Source organism: Pyrgilauda ruficollis, unplaced genomic scaffold (assembly GCF_017590135.1).
Source record: "Pyrgilauda ruficollis isolate IOZ18807 unplaced genomic scaffold, ASM1759013v1 scaffold7, whole genome shotgun sequence".
Classification (NCBI taxonomy): domain Eukaryota; kingdom Metazoa; phylum Chordata; class Aves; order Passeriformes; family Passeridae; genus Pyrgilauda; species Pyrgilauda ruficollis.
Window position 1 is genome coordinate 14,510,002 of NW_024528821.1, and position 24,631 is coordinate 14,534,632.

Sequence of the window (24,631 nt, forward strand, 5' to 3'; positions counted from 1 at the left end):
CTTTACTTATTGATCAACGTCTTCAGGGAGCGTGTGAGGGTGCTCATGACAGTGGCGACCGTGGCTGACTGGCGGGCGAGCTGCTCCACAGTCTGCTGGTGGCTCAGCGTTCTGGCCGTGGACTCCTCGGCAGCCTTCAGGAGGAAGGTGTAGTTTCTCACCACCTCCTCCACCTTCGTCAGCAGCTCTTGGCGCTGGGACTCCGAGCGCACGACGTACACCAGCCTCACAAAGGTCTCGATGAGGCTGCTTAGCACCTGGAAGCTGCTCGTGATGGCAGAGAGCATGTGGGTGGGACTCTTGTCAACAGCGGCCACGCGGCGGCAGGACGCCCGGAACTCCTTGAACTTGAGGGCCAGCTCCTGCTTGTACTCAGCCAGCTGGGAGATGTAGGGTTTGCAGTCCCGGACCTCAGGGCTCAGCACACACTGCCTCAGGATGGTCAGGAGCTCGTTGGTGTCCAGCTGCACCTGCAGAAACCCATTGGGGAAGCTGTAGGCATGGCCTCGAAGGGTGTTGATCTTTGCCAAGCTCCCCTCAAAACTGGAGGTCCTTAAATCTATCTCCTGGGTCTGGCTCTCATTGGGACTGCTGCAGGCTGTTGCATCCAGGACCTGAAGAGTCCTGCTCATGACTGGGACCATCTGATTGTCCAGCTTCATTCCCGGGAGTATCTGCATGGGGATGGAATAGGACAGCTCATCCTTCTCGCTCCCATCATCTGCAACATCGCATTTTCTGTAGTAGAAGCAGTACCGGATGGAGCAGCACTTCTCATCCTCCATGTCTTCATCCCGCAGCTCAGCAGGACTTGGGTACATCTCCTCCTGGACAGAGAACACTGCTGAACCCTTCTGGTTCTTTTTGTCCTGTGCTATCTGGACATAGGAGGGGTCAGCCACTCCAGCGGCTTCCTGGATTTTGCTCTTCAGAACAGGACAGAGGATGCTGGGCTCAGGCTCTTTCTGGGGGCCTTTCTGCTTGGTTGTGTAGATGTTCTGGTAGACGTCAGAGGACAAGGATGTCCTTTCAGTCTTATCTATTTCACTGACACTGTAGCGACGCAAGAGCTTCCTGTATTGGGGTGCACCCATGCACTCCCCTCGGGAGGTACATGTTGTCAAACAGGACATGCCGTTCTCTGGATCTGACCGGTTGTCTCGGGACTCTAAACTTGTGGATCGTATCCGTTTGCCTTTGGAAGGGCTGCTCATGCTGGTCAGCCTAATGGCTTCCACCTGCTTCTGGTCATCTGGAACTTTATCCCTGCCTCGCCTCTCCACTTCTGGTACCACCAGCTGGTTGGGGGGTGGCCTCATTCCCCTGCAAATCCGCTTGCAGTCACAGCTACGCCTTTGCTCCCTGGACATCCCTGGGACTTTTTGCACGGGACTGCTCCTCAGCTGGCAGCTGCAGCGCCCAGGGGCAGGCGGGTGCAGGTACTCCTGTGGTGGGAGGTCACTTTTGCTCTTTGGCTTGAGCAGCTCTTCAAGGAATTCCAGCTCATACTGCTTCACCTTCTGCAGCTGGGCCTGCCGCTCATCGGTCTCCTTCTTCAGCCGGGTGGGAAATGTTGCAGAGAACAGGTTCCTAAGCCTGAAGGGAGCTTTGGGGGCTTTGGGTTTAGCTGGGACATCAGCATCTTGTTGGGTTACCTCCAGGACTTTCTCTACTTTTTTGGAAGGCACAGTGCTAATCTGCAGGCTCTCGGATCTGGGCATCAGCTGGATTGGCCCTTTGGCTTCCTCACTGGTGCTCCTGAAAGTGCTACCAGGTGATGGAGAGTGCACATTGCTGCTCTCAGCTTTTAAGACTTTGGCCGAGCTTTCCTGTTGTATTTTCTGTCCTTGGTTTGAAGGAGCTGAGTGTTTCTGCAAGACGAGGCTTGTGGCTTCCCCACCTGCCTTCTGACCTGTCTCTCCGCTTGCAGCTTTTCCTGGAGCATCTCTATTCACTTTTTGCTGGTAGCTTTTAGAGGCAAAAGTCTTACTGGACATAATTTCCTCACCTGCTGAGGCAAGGTGGAAAGCTTCAGCCTGACTGCCAGGAGCTTCCTTAGGATTTGGAGAAACTTCACAGTGCTGCTGCAGAGAGACTTGCTGCTGCTGCTGCTGCTGCTGACAGTTGCATAATGTCTCTGCAGTTTGTGGACCTCCTTTAAGTGTCAAAGGCTTGCTGCTGGCTGATGCACAGCTGCTGGTACCATTCATGTTCTGTTCTTCTTTTAAGGCTGATACCACTTGGGGAACTGAGGCTTTTGCATTTGCCACCTGCTGCAGAGCAGCTGAAATGATGGCTGGAGTTACGCTGCTTTTCTGATCCAGGAGCAGCTTGGAGCTCGGCTGCACCTCTTTGGGCATTTTCTCTTGTAGATCCTGTGCCTGCTCCCTGCTCGGGGCTGCTGTGGCATGCAGAGATACCTCAAAGGCAGCTTTTGTGTGACCTGCAGCTTTGCACTCAGAGCTTGGCACTGAAGCCCCCTTGCTCTGCTCACTGAGCTGGGGGGTCAGGGCTGGCTGGGCAGCCGAGGTGCAGCTCCGCTCCCCGTGCTGCTGCTCCTGCTTGCTCTTGCAGTTGGTAAGGCTGGGACTTTGGGTGGAGAAGGCTGGCTTCAGTGAGGAGCTGGGGTCCTGGCGGCTCAGGGGGTAGGGGGAGGTGAGAACAGCCTGGGCAGCACAGCTCTGGATTCGGAAAGGCAAGTCCTTCCTGGCCAGGAGGTTGTCTTTGTTGATGTGTTGGGTGAGGAAGTAGGCTGCGTTCTGATGCTGCTTCATAGCAGAGACCATCTCCGAGACATCGGTCAGCTCCGAGGAGTTCGTTTCGTGGCCAGAGTCCAAGGATGACTCAGGAGTGATGGCAGCCAGGACAATAAGACCTGAGGAGGGACACAAAGAAAACCCCACAACAACCCTCACACCACAGTGCTGTGTGGAGGAGAGGGGAACTCCTTGCAGCAGGAGGGTCCCAGGAATGCAGGGCACATTGGAGAAACTTCTGTGACTTCTCACAACTAAGAGTTAAGGCTTGTAAGGGAAATCACTTGTCAGCATTGAGCTGGCTTTTTAGCTCAATTCAGCAAGAGCTTCTGGCCCAGGAAAAGATCCTGTGAAGCTTTCCATTGTTGGTGGTAGCAGAGCTATAGGGATGTGTCTGTCACAAGAAAGAAGGAAAACTGGGCAACAGGTACTCTGCCATAGTGAGTAGGGCAACCAAGGTGGGAAGAGGGACAAAGGACTGTGCTGCCAACAGGCTGGTCCCAGAGTCACCCACCTGGCAGCAGGTTTGCCTTGTGAAGGCCTCACACACTGCAAAACCTGGGTGGGAACCTGCAAAGACAGATGGCCAAAGGTCCCAGCTGAGTGGGGTCACAGTGGGAGGAACTCATGCTCACAGTACTGGACGGTTAGAGACGTGCCCCAGCATTGTGGCATATGGCAGATTTGGGATAAAGAGAGAGACTCCTTCAGCCTCTGTCAGGGAGAGGAGTCCCACCTCAGCTTCTTAGAAATCTTCTGAGCAGCAACTTGGCTGCTCCTGCTACAGCCTGCTGCCACAACTTAGTTTTTACTAGAAGCTGCTTCACAGTCACTTATAGGATGGGAGAAGACTACAGGGAAGGATGTACAGTAGGAAAGAAAGGCTACAGGGAAAAAAGGGAGTTACAGCCACTAAAATACCTGCTGTCTGCTGTGGTGGGGGATGTGGACAATCCTCTGAAGCAGCCAGGGCTTCCAGCGCCTGCAGGGTGGACACCAGGGCATCATCCAGCTCTTGGGCGTGGTCTCGGACGGTCCGTGGCTGCACGCTGTCGATCAGAGTGACCGGGATCTCGTCGTAGAGGATGCCACAGAGGTGCCGGCCCTGCTCCTGGCCCTGGGCAGCTGCCCGGCGCTTGGGGTCGTCCTCGTCGGAGCTGTTGTCTCGGAAGCCTGGAGGGGGAGCGGCGATGGCGGGGAGCAGGGATGTTGTCTCGTCTTCTTCCTCGTCATTCCCGGGAGGGGGAAGCGACATCAAGTCCACCGTGGTGTCGCGGGTGCTGCCAGGCTTGCCCCCCGTGCCCGAGGCCAGCCGGCTCTTGATCTTGGCTTGGCAGGACTCGCAGAACAGGTGGGAGGCGTCGCTGCGCAGGTGGGTGTCTATGGTGTGTGCCCTGGCCCTGCTGCCCTGCCTGTCCTGCTCAAGGCCATCCGGGTCGTACTCCTTAGCTGCCCCGTTGTAGCCTTGGCCAGAGCTTTTGGAAGTGGGGTCAGATTTGGTCCTGGGACGAGTTTCCTCAAAAAAAATCAGGTTTTCATTGATGTCCGTCCCGCTCTCTCTTTCCTTCCTCTGCTCTCGCATGTGCAGGTAGCAGAAGCGGATGAGCTCCGAGTCCGAAGCCCTGGTGGCAGAAGCCCCGGCTGCTCCGGTGACAGCGGCAGAGCCACCCACCAGCCCATTCTCTTTCTTTCCCATGTGCCCTGCCGTGGCAGGCCGGTGGAAGTTGTGTGCGTTGATGTAATCTAAACCAAAACCACAACAGGCACATTAGTGTGGTGTTACATTTCAGTTAAATGTCTAGCTATGCTGTGTCTCACCCCTCCAAAATGTACGGTTTATTCCAAGCTGTGATCCTTCCCTGAAGGATCATGTATCTGCAGTCCCACTGGCCCAAGTTTATTCTGTGCCCACCTTGAATCTCCCTGTTAAGCTGTGCAGGGGAGACCAGGCTCTCTCTTGGCCAACCTCTCCCCTAGGCTCTCCCCCTTTCCCCTTCTCCCTCAGTAACCATGCTGCTCCCGGGGGTGGGACCCCCAAAAAACCCTCATCAATCAGCACCCTCAGAAGCCGTGTGGAGTCTCCTTGCCTGCCTGCTGCTGCCAGCCAACACTCAGCTTAGGGGGTCCCTGGGGACCCCCAAATGAACAGCAACACATAGCAGCAGCACCCAGGTGAAGGGAAAACAGTGTGGGGATGCTCCTGCTCAGCCTGGGGAAGCTCCTGTGTGCTCTCTGCCCGCTGCACTGCAGTGGGACTCCCACGCTCCCTGCAGCACAGTCAGCCCACCTGGCTTTGGAAAACCTGCTGGGCCTGTCTGCCAGCAAGGAGGGCAGGAGAAATGTCCTGCACCACAGAAGATGTTGGAAGGGACATTTCAAGGCCGTCTGGTCCAAACCCCCTGCAGTGAGCAGGGACACCAGCTAGATCAGGTTGCTCAGAGCCATGTCCAGCATTCAAGGAAACCTTGAATGTTTCTGGGGATGGGAATCTGTGCCTACACTTCACCACCTCATCATAAAACGTTTCCTCCTTGTATCTAATCTGAATCTACTCTCAATTTAAAACCACTCACCCTTGTCCTATAGCTACAAGCCCTATTAAAAAGCCTCCCTGGAGTATTCTCTTCTCAAGACTAAAACCTCCAACTCTCTCACCTAGGAGAGGTGCTCCAGCACTCTGATCATCTTCATGGCCTCCTCTGGCCTCGCTCCAACAGCTCCATGTCCTTCCTGTGCTGAGGACCCCAGAGCTGCAGGCAGCACTGCAGGTGGGGTCTGACCAGAGTGGAGCAGAGGGGCAGAATCCTCTCCCTTGACTTGGTGTCATCTGCAAACCTGCTGAGGGTGCTCTCAATCCACTGTGTCCTTGATGAGGACATGAAATAGTCCTGGTCCCAGGACAGGTCCCTGAGCTCCATCCCTCTGCCGGGGGCAGGGCTGGGCAGAGCCAGAGGAGGGCTGGCCAGCACAGCTGGCACTGGGACACAGGGATATAGGTGCTCATCAGTGACCCACCAGCTGTGTCCAGAGGGCAGCAGGAGCAGCCTAGCTGCTCCAACAAGGACCTCCAGCCTCAGTCTGCCAGCTCACATGTTACATGGCAAGAAGGAATTGTTGCCATTTTTGGGTAATGTTGGCCACACCAAGCAGTGTTCATTAGGAGACTACTAAAAGTGGAGTAATATTGCCTTTTGGGGAGACATCCACTGTAGTTTGGCTGTGTTCCAGTGACAGCCACCCCCCAGCCCTTGTCCCTTGCTGTCTGTGATCCATGTGCTATTTCTATCTGGCTGACAGCTATTGGATCGGGCTGGCTGTAACAGAGCCTGCTGCTCTTGCTGTTAACTATCTCCCAGTGACAGCCTCCCCTTGTTCCCTTGTGCAGGGAAAGTGGCTGAAATGCTACTTGAATTTCTGGCCAGAGGTCCATCCCTCAGGAGGGGAATCTGTCTGCATTGCAGGTTGGATTGTGCAGCTGTGCTGAGAGCGGCTGCCGGGGGATGCAGGTTCTGTCTGACCAAGGATAAATTAAATCAAATAAATCCTAATTAAATTCATTAGCTCGACAAACTGGACAATTTGTCTCCCCCAACACATGTTTGTATTATACTGTTCATCACCTGCAATGCTAAAATCCCAATAAAAACAAAATGTCTTTGATGCCTGGCCATGGCAGCTGTGTGAGGGAGCACAAGGCTGCCAGAGCTGGGGATGTGTGGGCTCTAGAAGGGTGGCAAAGCTGAGGCAGAGGCTTGCTGGCTGCCCATGCCAAGCCAAGGCCTACTGCTGAATGGGGCCAAACCCCCAAAATCCAGCTGCTGCATGCTCAGGAAGGAGAAAACTTCCTGACAAGGAGCTGAGAGAGCAACTAAGGGCACAGGGCTGCTTGGCTGATGATGGCTGATGGTGAGAGTGGGGAGAAGGAGGGACAGGGAGGTGAATCACCTGTGTAGCTCCAGCATGGCACACTGGAGGGCAAGGCTGTGCCATATGGCTCCACAGGGAAATGCAGAGATGGATCTCACTGACAACATTCAGACAGCGTGTGCATTTCTAAAAATGTCTGCTGTTCAGCAGGAGGCTCTAATGGGCCTCAGGGAAGATGGATGTGCTCCTCTTCTAGGTAAAAGCATGGTCCAAGGCTTGATTTTACATTTAAGATTCTGGCACAGTCTGCCTGCAGCCTGGGAAGTCTGGGCCAACTTAATTCATCCCAGTGGGGCTCTCTCCTGCAAGGATGTGCTAATGATCAGCATCCCTGCTCCCTGTGATCCGCCCAGCTCTGACAGCTCAGCCTGCAGCGCTGTGGAGAGCAGAACTGCGAGCAGACTGTTTGCCCAACACAGCCTGAATCCCCTCCTTCTGAAGGGTGCCTGAGTGCTCTGGCCCTGCAAGGGAACTGCTCCACTCCAGGGGTCACAGAGGCTGTCACTGCACCCAGGAGGACGGACCAGGCCACCCAGAGAGGGGCTGGCACAGATCCACTGCTGTCCTACCCCTGTGACTGCCTCTCACACCCACTCCCACCCCTGCAGAGTTACTGAGATTGGTTACTGGAGACTGACAAGAGCAGGGCAAGATCTACAACTCTTTTTGGTGGAGGTTTGGATGAAGATCCTGAAGAAAAATCTCAGGAAAAAATTCTGGCTATTGTCACTGTAGCTAGAATGTGGAAAAATAAAATTTGCACATGCTGAGGCATCCCCTGAGAGGCCAGGAACTGTGGGTTCTGCCAGTTTCCTTCCAAGCCCTAGGGTGTGGGATGCTCTCCACTTCTCTGACTCCCACAGCCATGTGCCCCCTGTGTCAGGGTGGCATAAGCCAGGGAAGGACCATTCTGATAACAGCTAAACCAGTTCAGTTACAAACACCCTCTGCTCACAGCAAAATGTGATTAAATGAATTTCCGTAGGGCAACCAGGGTAGAGCATAGTGACAGCTGTCAGTCAGAGGCACACAGGAAGAAAGGAGAGGAAACTGTTCATACTTACACCAAAATCACCTGCCAGGCCTTTTCTGGATTCACTGAGGTTGCTGCAGATGCTTTCCTGATCCCTCTTGTGAGTGTGTCCTCTCACAGGTGTCAAATCCATGCTTGGGTGCCTTCCTCAAAGGCACCCGTGCTTTCCCAAGGACCCTCTGCGCTTCTCCCACCTCCCCAAGCCAGGCCCATCTTGGGAAGGGAGTTTTGACACTGGCAGCTAAACTGAGGACTTTCACAGCTCTCTGGAGCTGCAGTGTCACTTGGGAGGTCTGGGAGTGACCTTCCAGAGGCTGCTGGGTTGGTATTTTGCCCATCTCCAGTCACTGAACCCATATTTTATATTTCCTATACAAAATATATTGGATGTGAACACCTGGATAGAGCAGCAGCATGTGGCTCATGGGTGGCTCTTGTTTGAAATCACTCTTGAGAATCATTGCTCTTTTTGGAGGGTGACTCACACCTGCAATCCATCCTTAAGGGACAGCACTGGTGCCTGTTGGGACAGAAGCTCCTGCTGTGTCCAGACCAGCCTTCTGCTCCCTGAAAAGCTGGGACAGCCAAGTTCCCTTCCTGAATTAGGAAATCAGCAGAGCAGCCACACTCGCAGGGCTGCCCGTGAGGCTCAGACCCCCAGGCTGGGGGCAGCAGTGTCCAGTGCAGCAGGAATGCAGCCCCTGAGCTCACACACTCACCTGGGAGCAGGATGCCAGCCAGGGAATGTGTGCTGGTCCCTGCAGCACTGCACAGGCTGCTCTGTGAGGGCCCAGCTTGTGGCTGGCAGCCTTACAGGTGTCCTCAAACAGCACCTCCTGGAGCTGCTCCAGGAGCTGCCACCACAGCTCATGGGGAGGGTTTAGGGCCTGAGCTGATACCACAAGTCATTTTGGCTGACCCAAAATGAGCAGCGTCTCCCTGCTCCTTGGTTTCTGTTAAAGAGGGAGTGTGCTGGTCCTCAGGGTGGATGGGAGCAGAGGGGAGGTGTCAGAGAAAGCCTTTCCCTTCCAGATGCTGCAGAGCGCTGAGCACAGGGAGCGGAGGGGGCTGGGCAAGGGGCTGGCACAGAAAGCAGAGGCTGAAACGTACCTGCCTTGATAATCTGAGGTGGGGGTGGCTGGCTGGGGGCCCTGGACAGGATCATCTTCTTAGAGTCCACCAGGAGCCGGCAGTAGCCTGCGATGAGGCAGGCAAAGTTGGTGGCTTCAGGCCACTCCATCAGCAACACCAGCGGCTGGAAGGCAAGAGAGGCAAAGGGAATGAGGGCCACTGGCTCAGCTGATGGGGACCAGAGCTGCACAGGGGCTGTGCTGGGCCCTGCACTGGTGGAACTGGTGAGCTGCTGGTGCTCCCAGCACTCCCAGCCAGCTGCACAGCCTCGCTCCAGCTCACGCGCCCAATGGCTGTGCACAGGAGAGTGCCTGGCTGCAGCTGTGATTCCTGCTTGCTGACTGCCCCAAGGATGAGGGACCCACAGCAACGTCCTTCTGATCCTCTGTCTCCATGTCAGTGCTCTGAGCCCACCTGCAAGCACCTGTTCAACCAGCAGGGCCTTGGGAGCAGCACAGGGAGTTTGGGAGTCTCCAGCTGCCAGAACCCCTCTTTCATTGCAGGCACTGTGTCTCCCTGCTATAAATGAAGATATCTGCTTCCAGAAAGATGCCAAAGGAACCAAACCCCATTACAGGTTCCCCCAGCTACCACTCTGAGACTGTGGATCTTATTTAAACCTAACCCTTTGGAAAATTAAATTTGTGCTTAGGAGCAGATGGTGCCTTCCCTTTTAGGAGAGCATTTATTTGCATGCTAAAAAAGATCTTTGCTTTAAAGAGAAATAAAACTCAGACATGATCTGTGTGACACATGTAACCTCACAGCACAATCTAGCAGCAGACAGTGTGACTCCCAGTTCCCAGATTGTCCCAGGAGATCAGCTAGCCCAGGGAAGCTGCTGGGGTGGGATTCACTGCTACCCACCCAGAGAGGTCCTGGGACTGCTGGGAGCAGGCTGGGCAGAGCAGCCTGTCAGCACAGCTCACTTGGGAGGTCCTTGCTCCATCTGAGTCCCCAGCACTGCTCAGGACAGACCCATGAGATGGAAAAAATTCACAAGTGCCTTCAACAGGCAAAGTGCCTTATGGCAAAGGCAGCTCCTGCCCTCACCTACCCCTTGCACAAAGCACCTCCACCTAAAGGACCTTGGTACCCAGGTACAGGGGATGCTGAACTGCTGCTCTCTCAGGCTGCCTGTCCTGCCACACTCAGTCTCTTGCACACTGAGACCCCTCCAGGACTCAGAAGAACTCATTTATCACATTCAGGGAACACCAAGGCTGTTTTAAAAAACACTTAATCCTACACAGTGTGAAAAGCATTAAAGCTATTTTGGTTGTCTTGTTTTATAACCACAAGAGTTCCTGGTACCCACTGGCCAGTTTTGTGCCCTGGTTAATATTTTCTGCTAAGCCACCAAGCCAATTCTGGCAAAGCAAGGCCCACCTTAGGCCAGTGTCATGCTCTGGACCATAAAGGGAAACAAACTGGGGTGTGAAGCCATCAGCCCTGAGCAGAGCTGCATGAGATCCCCAAGCCATGTCAGCCCCTGGCAGATTTCTCCCAGAGCCAGGGTAAAGAAGTTCCCTCTTTGGCTGTGTGCAGGAAGATAAAGGAAAAGAAATAACTTGATGTGGAAGAGGAGTAGCCTGACAAGTGAATGTGCTCTGCTGAGAGGCTCTGCCCCTGCCTGCTTGACAAGGCTCTTTTTGAATCTTGGAAAATAAACCTGAGATGACACAGATGGCAGCGAAAGTACCAAACCAGAGAGAGAGAGAGGAGTGAAGAGGTTCTCAACATAGCTCAGAGGAGGCAGCATGCAGTGGTGGGGGGTGACACCTCTTAGCCCAGCTCCAGTGCTGACATAAGTGATGAAAGGAAACCATGTGTTCTGTGTGTGAAGCATCCTTAAAACAAGTGGCTTCTACACAGGGCTAAGCCCTCCTGGATTTTTCAAGCCATCTGTTGAATGAGGACATATTTGTGTATTCCCCTGCTCTGTTCTGCAGGGTTTGGAGTGTCAGCAGCAGGAGAGGGAGCAAGTCCCAGGGGGAGGGAGGCAATGGCTGATAAACACCCACTGCTGGGAGATAGATTAAACCAAGAGGCCAAGGTGGGCTGAGAGTCCCCTTCCAAAAGGAAAAGCAGGGGATAGTCTCCACCAAGTGTGAATCCCACCAGGGCAGAGTGGCACAGGGTTGTGAACCTTCACTGCCTCCCTGTCAGTGCTCACCATGCAGCCCCAGGGCAGCTCCAGTGCCCCAGCTGGTGACCAGCATCTCCAGGACCCATTTCCATCTTTGCTCAGTTGCCTCTGCTCAGGATGCTCCCCCCATCCAGGGATGGGACTGTAGGTTCTTGCTGGCAGGACACAGCCCCTGGATGAGTCCTCCTGAAGGGTGACAGGACTGAGGTGCAACAACCCTGACTGGTATTTCTTGACTACAATGAAACACCAGGGTGCTGTGAGCTCCCTACCAGCTCTCCAAGCAAGTCTGTAGCCCTGATTTTTCTAAGTTTTTCTAAGCCTTCTGATGTTTACATTCTTGTAGCAAACTTTCTCACACACTTTATGTAAATAACTTATTGCTTTGCATTCTTTTATGGAGGAGGAGAAATTTGATAGACTGTTGGTTTGTCCAGTGTCATTGGAGAGGTGGCACTTTCACCTACCAATCCACTGTCACCTTTAGCAATCTATAAATGTTGGAGTCAGAAAATAAAGTTCCCCTTTCTACCTTGAGAGCAGCAGCGTGTCCGCGTCGTGTTGTTTGGTGTCCTACAGCGACACAAGTCCAGCCTCCAGAATGGCTCCCAGCAATAAATGCATGGCATGCAGGGGTTAACTGTGGCACTCTGCCCTGAAAAGGAGGAATCTTAAACCTGGTTAATGTAACAGCTTAGAAAAGATTACTCTGAAATACTGACAGGGAAGCTGTGTGAGAGTTCTTCAATTGCCAAGCATTTAAATATTGTTATTGGGGATTAAATCACTTCAGGCGCAGCTTGGAGCCATCCACCCGTGCTGTGGATGTGTCATCTCCTCCCCGTGGTCTGGGAGCCCACAGTGCCTGGGTCTGTGTCCTGCTCAGGGGTTCTGAGCTGCTCACAAAGGCACTGATGGGGAGCAGAGCTGCTGCAGTCAGGCTGTGCCTCTCCCCTGGCCTCGCTGGCTCCTCTGCTGCTCGCTGACAGAGCTCTGGCACAGGATCTGAGCCTTTCCCACACGGGGTTACAGCACTCAGCCTCTCTCTTCCACTCCACTAAGTAGTTTTGCTGAGATTGCAGCAGCTCAGCTGCCTTTGAGATGTCCATCCTGCTGCCACATCCCCCTGAAAGTGGCCAGCAGATCTGGAAGTGATTTGTAGCGTCAAGAGGCAAAGAGACAACATGACTGCAGCAGCTCTGTTCCATTGGGAAACGATTCCACAAGGAGGAGGTGCCGGGGTGGCAGCTAATGGAGGTGTTATTTTTGGGCACTGGCACCCTTGGCCACCCTGTTCCATGTGAGCAAGGCAAATGAGGTGGTGTGGAGACAGCCAGGCACGGGCGAGCTGAGCCAATATTGACTTTGTGAGCAGCTGCACCAAGCATTTCCAGCTCAGGGTGCTGAGGGGTTCACATGGCAAATTCAGGGCAGCTTTGTGGGGAGCTGCTTGAAAGAAGAACAACCCTGATGAACTGCAGTCTGTGCTTTGGGTTTCCTTGGCTTCTGGCAAATGGGATTCACCTCCTTTCCCTTAGAAACATCCTGCAAGAGGCAGTGAGGGGCTCGTGCCTGAGGTCAGGCTGGGGTTTATTGTGAATCCCTCTGTATCTCCCCACAGGGCTCTGCTTCCTTGGCAGGGCAAAGCAGAAATGCCTGTCTGTGTTTTGGCAGCACAGCAGCACCTTTAGGATGAAAACTCTACGTTTTACACAGAAGCAAACTTACTGGGATAATCCTACTGCTCTAAAAATTGGCCAAACATCAGATTCCCAGGTAGAGGTTCATCTCTGACCTGTAATGTGCCAACATGTAAAGAAGCAAATTTTCACACGGATGATCTTCCTACATCTAAATGTGTAACACCAGCCTGAAATTATTGATGGTTTGATCTTTCATGCATAATGGTTTTCCTAGATTTTCTAGGCCTCATGAGGAAAGGACACCTTTTCATTCAAAGTTTCCTGATTGACAACCAGTCTCTCTGTGAAGTAAAACAAAATATGTTTATACTGGCTATAAGAAATGACTTTTGCATTAGCTTATTATTAATAAGGTGATTTTTCTATAACGCCCTGCTTTTAAATAAGATCTCAGTGTCCTTCTGGAGGGTATTTTCTTGCTCAAACAAAGGTCTGCAGGAAATTTTCTGGCCAGGGTTATGCTAGATGATTTTAACAGTCCTCATACTGAAATTAATTTATGACCCAATCTATTCATACTATAACCTCTAAGATTATATGCATTTCCTTTTAATCTCCCCCCTTTATCTTGTACTTTGGGTCCTACCCTGCTGCCTTTAATGCAGTGCAGCAGAAAGATGGGAGATGAATTTACATAATTTATGTTCCTTGGTTTACTTGAGGTGCACTGCCAAGTTTTTATTTAATAATACAGGCACCTGGGCCTAATGAGGCAGCAGTCAATTTTTCACTTCTACTTTGACCTTTCCTTCTCTCCCCTGAAGCATTATTAACTCAGCCCTATCAATACCAGGCTGCTTGTGGCTAGGACCACCATTTCCCACTTGTTGATCAATAAGGGTGCTGCCTTGGTTAGACCTGCAGGTCTCTCCTTCCTTAGAGGGCTGCATTTTTTGGTTGGGTTTGGGGCTTTTTTTTTTTTTTTTTTTTTTTTTTAATGAACAAATCAAATTTGGCTTTACAGGCTTGGAAACTCATCCTTTCCACATGTTGTCTGCCTCTCGTGTTTCTGGCTGGCTCCTCTCCTGAGTGCCTGCAGGCAGTGCTCTGGGTGGTGCTGGGGCTGGGAAGCACTTTGCTTTGTATCCCATTCCTCTGCTTTTCATCCCATTCCTTTGTTTTTCATCCCATTCCTTTGCTTGACATCCCATTCCTCTGCTTTTCATCCCACTGCAAGCAGGGATCTGTGTCTGCCCCTCCCACCCAGGTACCGAGCCAAAGGAAATCTCAATCCCTCCCTCTCCCCCATGAGATGATGATGGCATTTCAGAATGGTTTAATGCAAATAAAGATTAGTTTGGTGTAAAGAATCAGAGTTGCAGACCCATTGTCTCTCCAAAGCCTTGCTCTTCCTGTAGGAGAAATCCCAGGGCTTCAGTCAGTGCAGGAGGAAGCTCAGCCTGGCCTGCCCTGGTGACTCTGCTGTGGCTCCCCACTGTTTTCAGACTGGGGTTTGGCAAATACACATCAGGCACTGGCCTCAGCAGCACAGCACATCCCTGCCCTGATCAGCCCAGGGGGCACAGCCGGCCTTGGGGCTGGCTCCAGCAGGGAAGGCTCAAGGGGTCCTCATCCATCACCTGTGAGAGGAAGGGGCTCCGTGGCTCCTTCCAGCAGGGGAGGAGAGGGCTGAACCCCAGCTGTGCATGGAGCTCTTTTTTCCATGGCAGGCTGGAAGCACGCCCTGAACACCAACACCAGTACCCACATTCCAGGCACAGCAGCAGCAGCAGCCAGGGACCTTTCTGAATTAATTTTTCCTTTGGTTTCCTCTCTCAAGTCTTGATCTCAGCTTAAGCACCGGCTGGCTGCAGGCCCTACTGGGAGACCAAAGTCAATTACCCCGATGCCTTTGATTGAATTGTGCCAGGCAAGCAGCCAGTGGCAGGGGCTCCTGCCCCAGAGCCCAGCACAGGGACAGGGCACAGCCTGGGACTGCTCCTCTGCACAGCCTGTCCAGGCTCAGGTGATCCGGCTGTCCCCAAGCACCTTCTGTCATTCACATTCAGAGTGCTTCAGCAGCCTTTTTCCCAATGTCAAGACTGTTAATAACAAAAAGCCCGGCGGTGTGCAGCTGTGTAAATCAGAAAGGAGGAATGCTCCATTGGAAAAGCCATTTCAGAAAGAACAAGCCCTCTGCTCCCGTGGGAGCTGTGGAGCTGCACAGCCAGGGGAGCCTGGAGCCGAGCAGCTCCCCCACGCCTCCTGCACCGGGGAGCCTCGGGGAGCAGGCACCTCCTGTGCCCCGTCCAGGCTGCCAGGCTTGCCCAGGTGCCAGGCAGGAGAGGCTGACATTGTCCTTCCTGGGATCCTGGGAGGTACAGGAGGCTCTGCACTGCTGCACCAGGGAGGAAGGGAGGTGCATGCCTGAAGCTCGGTTCTGAGCTGGCTCAGAAGCATTGGCCACTCTCAAATGCTGGTCCCAGCAGGAGGAGGAAGCCCCTGGGAGGTGCAGAGCCCCTGAACCTGGCAAGGTGCACTTAATGCATAAAGATCACAGGAGACACCTTGTGCCACCTCCCTGCCCCCAGCACATGCATGAGCTCCAGGATCAGTGCCCAAACATGAGGAGGAAGAAGAGAGAAGCAACAGTCCCAGCAGAAGGAGGCTTTGCCAGGTGAGAATGACCCCTGGAAGCTGCAGATGACCACTTGCAGCACTGCAGTGGTGCAGTCCTGCCCCCAGCTGCAGGCTGGGAACTTCCTCAGCATTCCCAAGCAGAACTGCTCACTCCTTCCCTGACTGTTGAGACAAAACCTGCTCCTGTCCTCCCTGCAGCTCTCACAGACCTGGCAGGGAACAAAAATCCTTGGAACCAGCAGCAGAAGCCTGCAGGTTTCTGTTCTTCTGTCCCAAGGTTGTGTGGATCCTCTCTGAGGGGTTCTGTCAGCATTTGCCCCCCTCTTGCCACAGTGGCAAAAGAAGGCAAAGCAGAGGTCCCAGCCCTGGGTTTGTATCCCTGGTCTGTTTTAAACAGGAATTGAAGCCCAGGATGGAAAAGCTCCAAAACAAACCAATTAACTACCTAGTGAATAATTCATAAGACAAACAGCATTTCTTTTCCGCCCAAAAAAAATGCAAATGGTTTATGATCTCCTCAAGCCTGTTTGTTACCTGAAAATCTCCCCCAGCTCCTTCCTGGCTGAGGGCTGAGGTGAGTCTGGGCTGTGGTTGCAGCTCAGCAGCAGGTAAGGATGTCTGGACTGTGCTGGCTGGTTTGGTCAGGGTGTTCAGACCTCGCAGCTGAGGGCTACTTCATGACCTGACCCCCTTTTTAACCCATTTTAGCTACACTTAGAAATTCAAGATGGTCTTTCTGCACAAAACCCTACAGCATCATTGACCATCTGTGTTTCCACAGTAACTCAGTGAGCACCTCCTACAGATTCAGGCTGGGAGCTGCCCCAGCATCCCCTGACAGCAGCAATGCCAGGCATCAGGGTGAAATAGCCCAGGGGACATCCCCTCCTACACTGCAGCTCTGACAGGCTCCCAGGGGTGACATGGATTTGACAGGTCCCCAGAGCAGCCAGGACACTACTTTGAGCCCTCTAATGGTTTGCAGCTCACAGCAGAAACTGATTGATTTGCAACCTAGGGCTTTAGCCAGTGACACGTTCAGTGCAATAGAATAATGGTAGAGAGCAGATTAGCACTGTGAGGTAATGATCTTTTTGCCTGCTTTTCTTAGCCTGCCTCATCCATCGCTGTCCTGCGTAGGATTAGCATATGCCTCATTTTGGAGCAAACATTCTGCCTTTAAAACCCAGCCCTTCGGATAATGGCTAAATGAAGACAGATAACAGCAGCCTCTGCCCTGGCATGGTGCTGTTGAGCCTGCTGAGATCCATAAATGGGGTGCTTGCTCCATTCCAGGCAGGCAGAGGGGCTTTTGGTGGCCAGAGGCAGCTGCCTGGAATTTCTCCTGGAGATAAAGCCATCGTGCGTGCTCGCAGGAAGGCTGTGAGCTGCTTACTCCAGGGAGCTGGCTTTTCTCCAGCCTCTGGGGGGCTGGATAGCAGGGTCCTGCAGCAGGAAAGGGCTGGTGGAGGCACAGAGTGGATCTCTGCAGCGGGGAATGGCTGTGGGGAGCAGCGGCGCACGATCTGTGGATGAGCTGCGTGGGAATTGCCACCTAATTTAGAGCAGATGGATGCCAGCATCACCTAAGCCTCCAGAGCATCTGTCCCTCCTGTGGCCAGTCTGTGCTGGGGGGAGCAGTGCTCTCTGCCACACCGGGGAGAGCACAGCAGCACCCCAGGAGCTCAGTGCCATGGGGCTGGGTGACACTGGGGACAGCCATGCTCACTCACAGTGAGCCACGAGCAGGAACAGGGTCATGAGCAGCCTGTTATTAATGCATTAAAGTGGTGATTTTATACACACAAATCCAAGGGGCGTGGGCAGCAGGAGGAACCAGCAGGGCTACTCGTGGTGCAGCCAATATCCCACGGTTATTCCTGCTCTGTAAGGAGAAAATTGATGGATTCCTGCACAGCCCAGGCAGCTGGAGGGGCTGGGCAGGAGGGCTTTGAGCAGGGGAGGGTGAGATCTTTGAAGGGTTACCAGGCACAGCAGGACACCAAGGCTTGAACTGCACAATGACTGACCTCGTGGGATGCAGAAGAGGGAATGTTAAAAATGTTACAGTTGACCAAATATCCACTGGATTAGGAATTCAAAGAAAGGGATTTGTGGATGAGGCTGTGGAGGGGAGAGCTGAAGCAGAGGGGATGAGGATTAGCACAGCTCTGGCAGAGGCTCCTGGGGTGTTACTGCAGGTGAGCAGAGCTGCTGGACCAGGCACAGTGGCAGCAGGAAAACAGACTTGGAGGAATTAATGAGCTGGGTAGGAGAAAGTGCTAAAATCCACCAGGACAGGAGGCAGCAGGAGAATCCTAAACAAATCCAGCATGATTACATCTGTGACACTATGACTGAAACAGTGCAAAGAAAGGGCTGCAGGGGGCTGAGGCTTGGAGACCTTGCAGGAGATGAAACGCAGAGACAGCTGGCAAAGCAGCTCAGCTTCATCAGTCTGGGGGGAAAAGGGATGAATGCAGGGGCAGGAAAGCTGACCCACAGCCAGAGGCTCAGAGGGCTTGTGCAGCAGCACCTCCCTGCCCCACAGAGTCCTGGCCCCACAGTGTCTGCCAAGTACTGCTCCTGACTGATTAACTCCAAACTCAATCCTAACTCGGTCCTGTTGAGTTCAAAGAGGGAGGAGAGGAGACTTGGCATTTATCTGTGAGATCTCCGCCTCTCAGCTGTCCTTCCCCAGGGGGCAGGGAGGCAGTGACACCGAGGATGCCCTGGGGACACACACAACTATGTGCCTTTGAGTCTGTCAGTCATGTCCCAGCTTGTTAAAAACCAAGCAAAGGCCAAGGGAGGATCTCCTTAGGATCTTGTGGCTGCTGCACCAGGCACCACTGAAGGAAATAAAGATCTTACTGTACTGCTGACACTTTTCTTGGAGGGTTTGGGACCCTTGAGGGGTGAGAAGGGGTGGCAGGGGCTGAGCACAGGGATTGACTATCAGAAGCAGCACTGCACACGCAACAGCAGGAGATGGGGGATGACAACACAGAGGGCTCAGGAGGGTGTGCCAAGGAGTGCTCTGGGGGCTGAAGGGGGGCATAACAGGGGCAGCTGGCAAGGTACCCAGGGGGTGGCTACTGGGCCAGGGACACACAGCCATCTGTGCTCACACTGAGCCCAACACCTCCTTCCCCTCATTTCCACTTCATTCAACAATCCTGCCCGGCTTGACAAGCTCCACAAGTGCTACTAATGCATGAAACCTCCCAGTCCCCTCCAGTGGCTGCAGCCAGCCCAGCTATGGCCATGTACTGTTCCTCTCCAGCCCTGAGCACAGGTGAGTGCTGTCCTGCCTCCAAAGGGTCCTGCTACCTGACTGGCCTGTGTCACCCCCATCTGCCCTGAGGACCCTGCTTGAACCATTAGCTAGGTGTTTGGGTCATAGCCAGAATGCCACCATGCCTGCCCTGTGGCCCTCAGTCATGGCCAGAATGTCACCATGCCTGCCCTGTGGCTCTCAGCAGCCATTCCTGCGTGGCACAAGGAGTCAGAGCAGCAGGGGAGATGCTGCAGACCCTGGTGTGAAGGGGTTTTGGATTCTCTAGGAATCCCCAAGCAGATTGTCCAGCACACAGCTGTGATGTGAATCCCCTCCAAGGCTGGCCCCAAAGCCCCAGTTTCATCTCCATGGCACCCATTCCTACCTTGGCATCCAGGATGCTCGTCTCTACCCGGGCCACGCCCTGGTTCTCCCTGAACAGCTGGATCTTGCTGACCTTGCTGAACTCTGACAGCACCGTGGTGAGGTTGGTCTTCAGGTCAATGACGTGGCTGATGCCGTGCCGGGGTCCCACCAGCAGGGTGGTGGCTGGCTGCTTCTCGTCCTGCTGGCACATGGGGAGAGAGAGAGAGAGAGACAGGCAGGGTGAACAGACACTCCCCAGCGTGGCACAGCCTGCACCTGGCTCTCTCCATGGAGCCAAGCCTCAGTGCTGGCAGCCTGGTCAGCTCCAGGATGGCTTTGGTAGAGCAGTAGGTAAGGTTAGTGCCACGTTAGTGCCACCAACCTGCCTCCCTGAGCCCCGTTGCAGAGCTGGGAGTGATCTGCAGGATGCCAAGGCTATTTAGAAGTAAAGCCCTGAACTGACTGTCCACATGAAATATTCAGGCTCACTGGTGTCACTACACTAAAGCAAGTGTGTTACAAATTTGTCTGATCTGACATTGCCTCCAGAGAAGGAAGCAAAGGAGGGAGTGAATGGATTTTAGAAAAGAAGAAAGACCAAAGCCTTGATTGGAAATCAGGATGTTTCTTGCTCTGGTCTAAAAGGATGCTTCAAGCCAGACGTGGAGGGGAAGAGGAGCTGGGCAGACCCTTGCAGAAGATAATAAGGGAATACTTTTTACCACTTCAACACAGTTCAACTCACAGGCTGGCTCAGAGGCATTGCTTTGGTGTCAGAGATAAAAACAAAAAAGCTGTGTACTCAGGCAGTGTCAGGGGCAGGCTCTGACTGCTCTGCCGTGGCACCAAGCAGACACCACAAGGTTTCCTGCAGGCAGCCCTTTGAGCTGTGAGGTGAGGAGCAGAGCAGACCAAAGGCTGCCAGAGATGGAACCCAGTAGGCAAAGCATGGGAAGCCAGGGAAGTGCTGAGACCACGGGTGGGGGTAAAGGGAAGGATGGCAGAGAGGTGACACCTGCGTGGGGACCTCTGCGGGGGAGGTGGAGTGAGAGGGATGAGGGGTGAGCCAGCTCCTCTTTGGGCTGGTGGCTTTCCTCCTGCTGAGGTGGCTTGGGTGAGCAGTGGAGATGAAGGATCACTGTGGCAGGGATCAGGCTGCAGCACCCATGAGAGGACAGCAAGCCCAGCTCTGGCAAGCAGGGACCACAGTGGCCTTTGCCAGGAGCTGCCCTCCTCCAGGATGGATGGCAGGATGTGCCAGAGCACGATCTAGCTACAAACACACGCCTGAAACTCCTCCAACTTCACTGAGCAGGTCACCTCTCTGCCCCACAGGCTGGCAGGAACAGAGCAGACCCCAAAACCCAACCTGCTGACAGCAGAGCCTCCAAGACTTTGCGTGGGCTCGGAGCTCAGCAGGGCAGAGCAAGAGACTGAGGGGAGTGGTTTCTGTGGGAGCCACACATGCCCTGGCTCCCCCCAGCACAGTCAGGAGCAGGCACCTCCCAGCCCAGCCTGGAGTACCATACCAGCCCCACGGTGTTGAAGAGAACCCCAGCGAAGGTCGGCAGCTCGTTCAGGATCCTCAGGTACTGCAGCTTTGCCTGGGCTGTGGAGACCTGACAAAACACCACACAGGTGATCACCGTGAGCACAGGAAAAGAGAGGCAGGAGGCTGGGGCAGACCTGGGGCTCTCAGCTAGGGGGGCACAGGGAGTTGCCAGGCAGCTCTGGGCATGGCAGCGAGTCTGAGTCGTGGGTGAGGGGGGTCTCCACTCCCCTGCCATCCTGGGCAGCTGTTGAGAGGTAACTCAGAGCCCCAGTGCTTGATGTATAACTCTCCTGAGATGCACAACCCTCCCTCCCTCCCTGGGGAGCTGTGAAGGCTGCAGGGACCAAGGCGATGGCTCAGCTGCCAGAGCTCTCCAAGCCCAGGAGCAGAGATAACAATGAGCTGATGTGTGCCACTTCAGCCAAGCCTCAGCTGATCTCAGCCCTGATCCTCACTGCTCTCCCTGCAATCCACATCAGCTCCTGAGAGCGGATTCAGGAGAGAGAGAGTCTACCTGGCTGTCTGGGATTTATCTCCCATCCCAGGGGATTTAATGAGTCCCGGAGGAGCTGGGGACAGCAGGCTGGGGTGGAGGGCAGGCTGCCACCCCACCAGCCCTGACCAGGGACCCTGTGGGCTGGGCTCACCTTGGTGCCGCCAGGCTGGTGCTGGTGGGCTTTGAGCTGCTGCGAGAGGGATTTCCGGAGGCTCTTCTCTTTGATGAGCTGCAGCAGCGAGGGGGGCAGGAAGGGCTCCAGGCCCCACTCTTTCCTGTGGGGAGGGAAACCTGCATGAGCTGCCAGGTCAGAGGCACTGCCAGCGAGCAGAGAGGGACACAAAACTGTCCCAGAGCATCCTCCTGCCGTCAGAGGGAGCCGGAGCCACACCAGCACTTCCTTGGCACCACAGCCAGAGCAGCAGCAGCCCCCAGCTCGGGTCCCCAAGGGGATGGGACCCCAGGCTGGTGACACAGCTACCAGCTTCAGGTTGGGGAACAGCAGTGCCACGCTCTGCTGCAGACCCCAGCTCCCACTCACCTTCATGTAAACGTAGGGATGCAGGGCAAATTCCCAAACCTCTTTTGGGGTGACCCCTCCCTCCTTCCTCCCTGTGCCGAGTGGGCCAAACCAGCCTGCACAGATGGGCTGGGTATGGGTTTAGGTCCCCCAGGAGCCACAGGAGGGCTGAGCCAGTCGCTGGTGACAGGCTGAGATTACACGGCCACAGAGCCTTCTCCTTGCCTTGGATGCAGGCAGAAAACCAGCCCAGGTTCCCATGGAAATGATCCTGGGCTGACAGCAACTGTGCCCAGCCCTGGCTGCTGCACGTCAGTGTGAGGGGTCTTACACAGCCCCGTGGTGGGACCAGGGCTGGCTGTCACTGCTGCCAAGCTCCTGAGCCACCGCCCAGCTCAGAGCATCTCATGCTCCACACCCCAAAACATCGCTGGGACACAGGGAAGGGACAACACAGGAGGGTGTGTGGAAGCCTGGGGGCAGGGAGGAGGACTCACTCCACATTCTTGAGGGAGACCTTCTGGCTGGGGCGGGTGGCAGAGACAGTGATGTAGATGTGGAGGGCAGCCAGCCCCAGCAGCATCTCCGGCTTGGGGTCTGTGCCGAAGCGCTCTCTGATCACATCGTTGCGGCTCTGCGGGAGGGAGAAGAGGTGTCCTCAGACAGCCCCAGGGACAGCCACTGCCACCTGAGGGGTGCCACCACAGCGCCCAGCCTTGGCAGACGTGTGGGCCACGAGCACCAGCAGCCCCCAGTCCCTACCTGGATGTACAGGTACTCGAAAGCTGCAGGGTCCCGGCGCAGCAGCTCCACTGGGTCCTTGGGGAAGAAGCTCACACGGAAGAGGCATCTCATGCCGTGGTAGTGTGTCCTTTGCACAACCTGTGGCAGGAGCAGAGGGGAGCAGTGAACCCAGGAACTGTTGGCTGCAGGGCACGAGATGCCCTCTCCTCTCTTCTGGCATTGTATTTCATTTCTCTCCTCCATGCACCACCTTTCATCCCAACATCCCAGCCTTCCTTGGTGGGACAGGTTTTTCTGGTGCTGTAGGGTTTATGCCACTCAGGCTAATGTTTGCTCCATGACCCCCATTTTATCCCTGGTTCTGTGCAGCATCAGCTTATTGGCTCTCCCAGCCAAGGATGCTCATGAGTGCAGTCTGCAGCTGCCCAGGCTAGAGCACAGACCAGCTCCATGTGCTGTCAGTGTGGGGTGGATAAAACCCTGATTGTCTCCCTCTTAGACCACCCTTTTTCACCCCTGAGCTTGCAGGACCATGCCAGAGGCAAGGAGAGGCTGTGCCACCCCTCAGCACAATCCCAGCCTGTTGCAGCATATGTCACCGTTGAGATGGCCACGACACACAGAGCATCACCACACAATTTCAGAAGGCTTCAACTCATACAGAGTAACCCATACATCAGATCACTTCAGAAAGTAGTAAGCTGTAAGCATCTCCTCTTTCTTGTTCTTCAGCCCAGCCTTTTACACCCCTGATGTTGATGCACTGCCCCTGTGTGCTCTCTGCTCCCTTTGGTGGGTGCTCAGCACACCTGGGCACCCCATGGCTCGCTGCTGTCAGTGCTGCTCACAGCTGTGCCACTGGGGATGAGGCTGGGCCAGCCCATCCCATCCCAATGACCCCAAACTGTGTGCCTACACCAGCCGAGCCCACACTGGGGGAAGGGAGGCCCTCTGTGCCCAGCCCCTCACCTCGGCCATCCCACACCCTCCCACAGCCAGCAGCTTACGTGGGCCAGCGGCTGCTTGTCCTGGAGCAGCAGGAAGCGGTGGCTCTGCTCCGGGCTGGAATACTCCAGCACCAGGGCAAAGTGCTCGATGTGTCTCAGCGACAGGCGGTCCTGCAGCGTCACCATCACGTCCTGCAAACGCACGGACAGGCTTGGGTGCCAGGCACTGCTACTTCCTGAGGGGGAGCTGGGACCTCACTGAGAGCCCACTGGTCCCTGGCAACCGGGGCAGTGCCAGGATGAGTCTGAGAGGGTGCACAGGATGGTGCCAGTGACCGTGCAGCGGGAGGTGACCAGCAGCCCCTGGGCTAGCCCCGGGTGGTGCTGAGGGAGCTGGCCCCTGGCAGGAGATCCAGCCTGGTTGGAGGGCAGGCTCACAGCCAGGAGAGAAGTCAGGAGAGGCAGAGCCAGCAAAGCCCCATCCCTGCCAGCTGCAAAGCGTGCTGCCTGGGGAGGCAGACAGGCCATCCATCATGCCAGAGCAGCTCGCAGCCAGCCCAGCGCTGCTGATCGTGCTCGGGAAGCAGGAGAGGAAAAATGGATCGGGCAGGTGGGAGGAGAGGAGAGGAGAGGAGTGCCACTGAGCCGTGGGGGAGAGGAGGGGCTCACCTTCACAGTGGTTCGGCCATCGAACGTGAAGGATTTGATTTGCCCGTTCTCCAGGAAAACCTTCAGCACGTTGGGAATGAGGAGGAGAGCTTCTTTCTTCAACATGTCCTGGCATGTGGGGCCAGCAAAGGGGGAGGCGAGGAGGGTGGGGGGGCACGGAGAGACGGAGGGAGGGCGAGGAGAGAGAGAGTGTCAGTGATGGAGCGCTCGTGGCATCCTCTGCTGCACTGGGCTTTGTGCTAAGAGGCACATTTCCCCTGAAAAGCCAGCGTTCCGTTGAGCCATCAAGAAGCGCGGGGCTGAGGCAATTCAGAGCTGCCTGACAGATTCACCTCCCCGGCTCCCAGCAGCTGCAGCAGGAACAGAGCCCCTGGCTCTGTCCAGCACGCCCCGGTGCCCATGCCCGCAGCCTGTCCCGCTGCCCAGCTGCTGGCCCAGACAGGAGGTACGTGGGTGGCTCAGAGCTGATCCCCTTTCCTGACCCTCACCCCAAGCCTATCTCCCCTCAGCCCTGCCCATCCCCTCTGCAGGAAGTTGGGAGAATGCTGATTTTATTTGGTGAGAAGATTTTCAATCAGATAATTACCTAATTGATTTTGTTTAAAAATAGAACGTGCTAGAAACGCTTTACAGGGTTTTTTTTCAGTTTTGTTTTGTTGTTAATAAAACCTTCCTGCAACTGAGAGATAAAAGCACTGGGCTGGAACTCTTCAGCTTCCACAGCCATTCAGCAGTGCCCTGGTCACCCTGCCCCACAGAGAGGCACTGCAAAGCTTTT

At 54.7% G+C, this 24,631-nt stretch overlaps 1 protein-coding gene across 1 annotated transcript; it reads right to left on the reverse strand.

The window, feature by feature from the left end:
* Positions 1 to 2: 2 nt before the first annotated feature.
* FRMPD3 (FERM and PDZ domain containing 3) lies at positions 3 to 23,961 on the reverse strand. The gene is made up of 10 exons (XM_041485254.1): positions 23,854 to 23,961; positions 23,245 to 23,376; positions 22,256 to 22,375; positions 21,991 to 22,127; positions 21,125 to 21,248; positions 20,455 to 20,544; positions 18,945 to 19,124; positions 8,827 to 8,971; positions 3,678 to 4,499; positions 3 to 2,875 (listed from the first exon to the last, which is right to left on the reverse strand). Exons 1-10 carry the CDS (start codon positions 23,956 to 23,958, stop codon positions 3 to 5), a joined length of 4,728 nt encoding a protein of 1,575 aa, XP_041341188.1. The 5' UTR covers positions 23,959 to 23,961.
* Between the last annotated feature and the right edge of the window lie 670 nt (positions 23,962 to 24,631).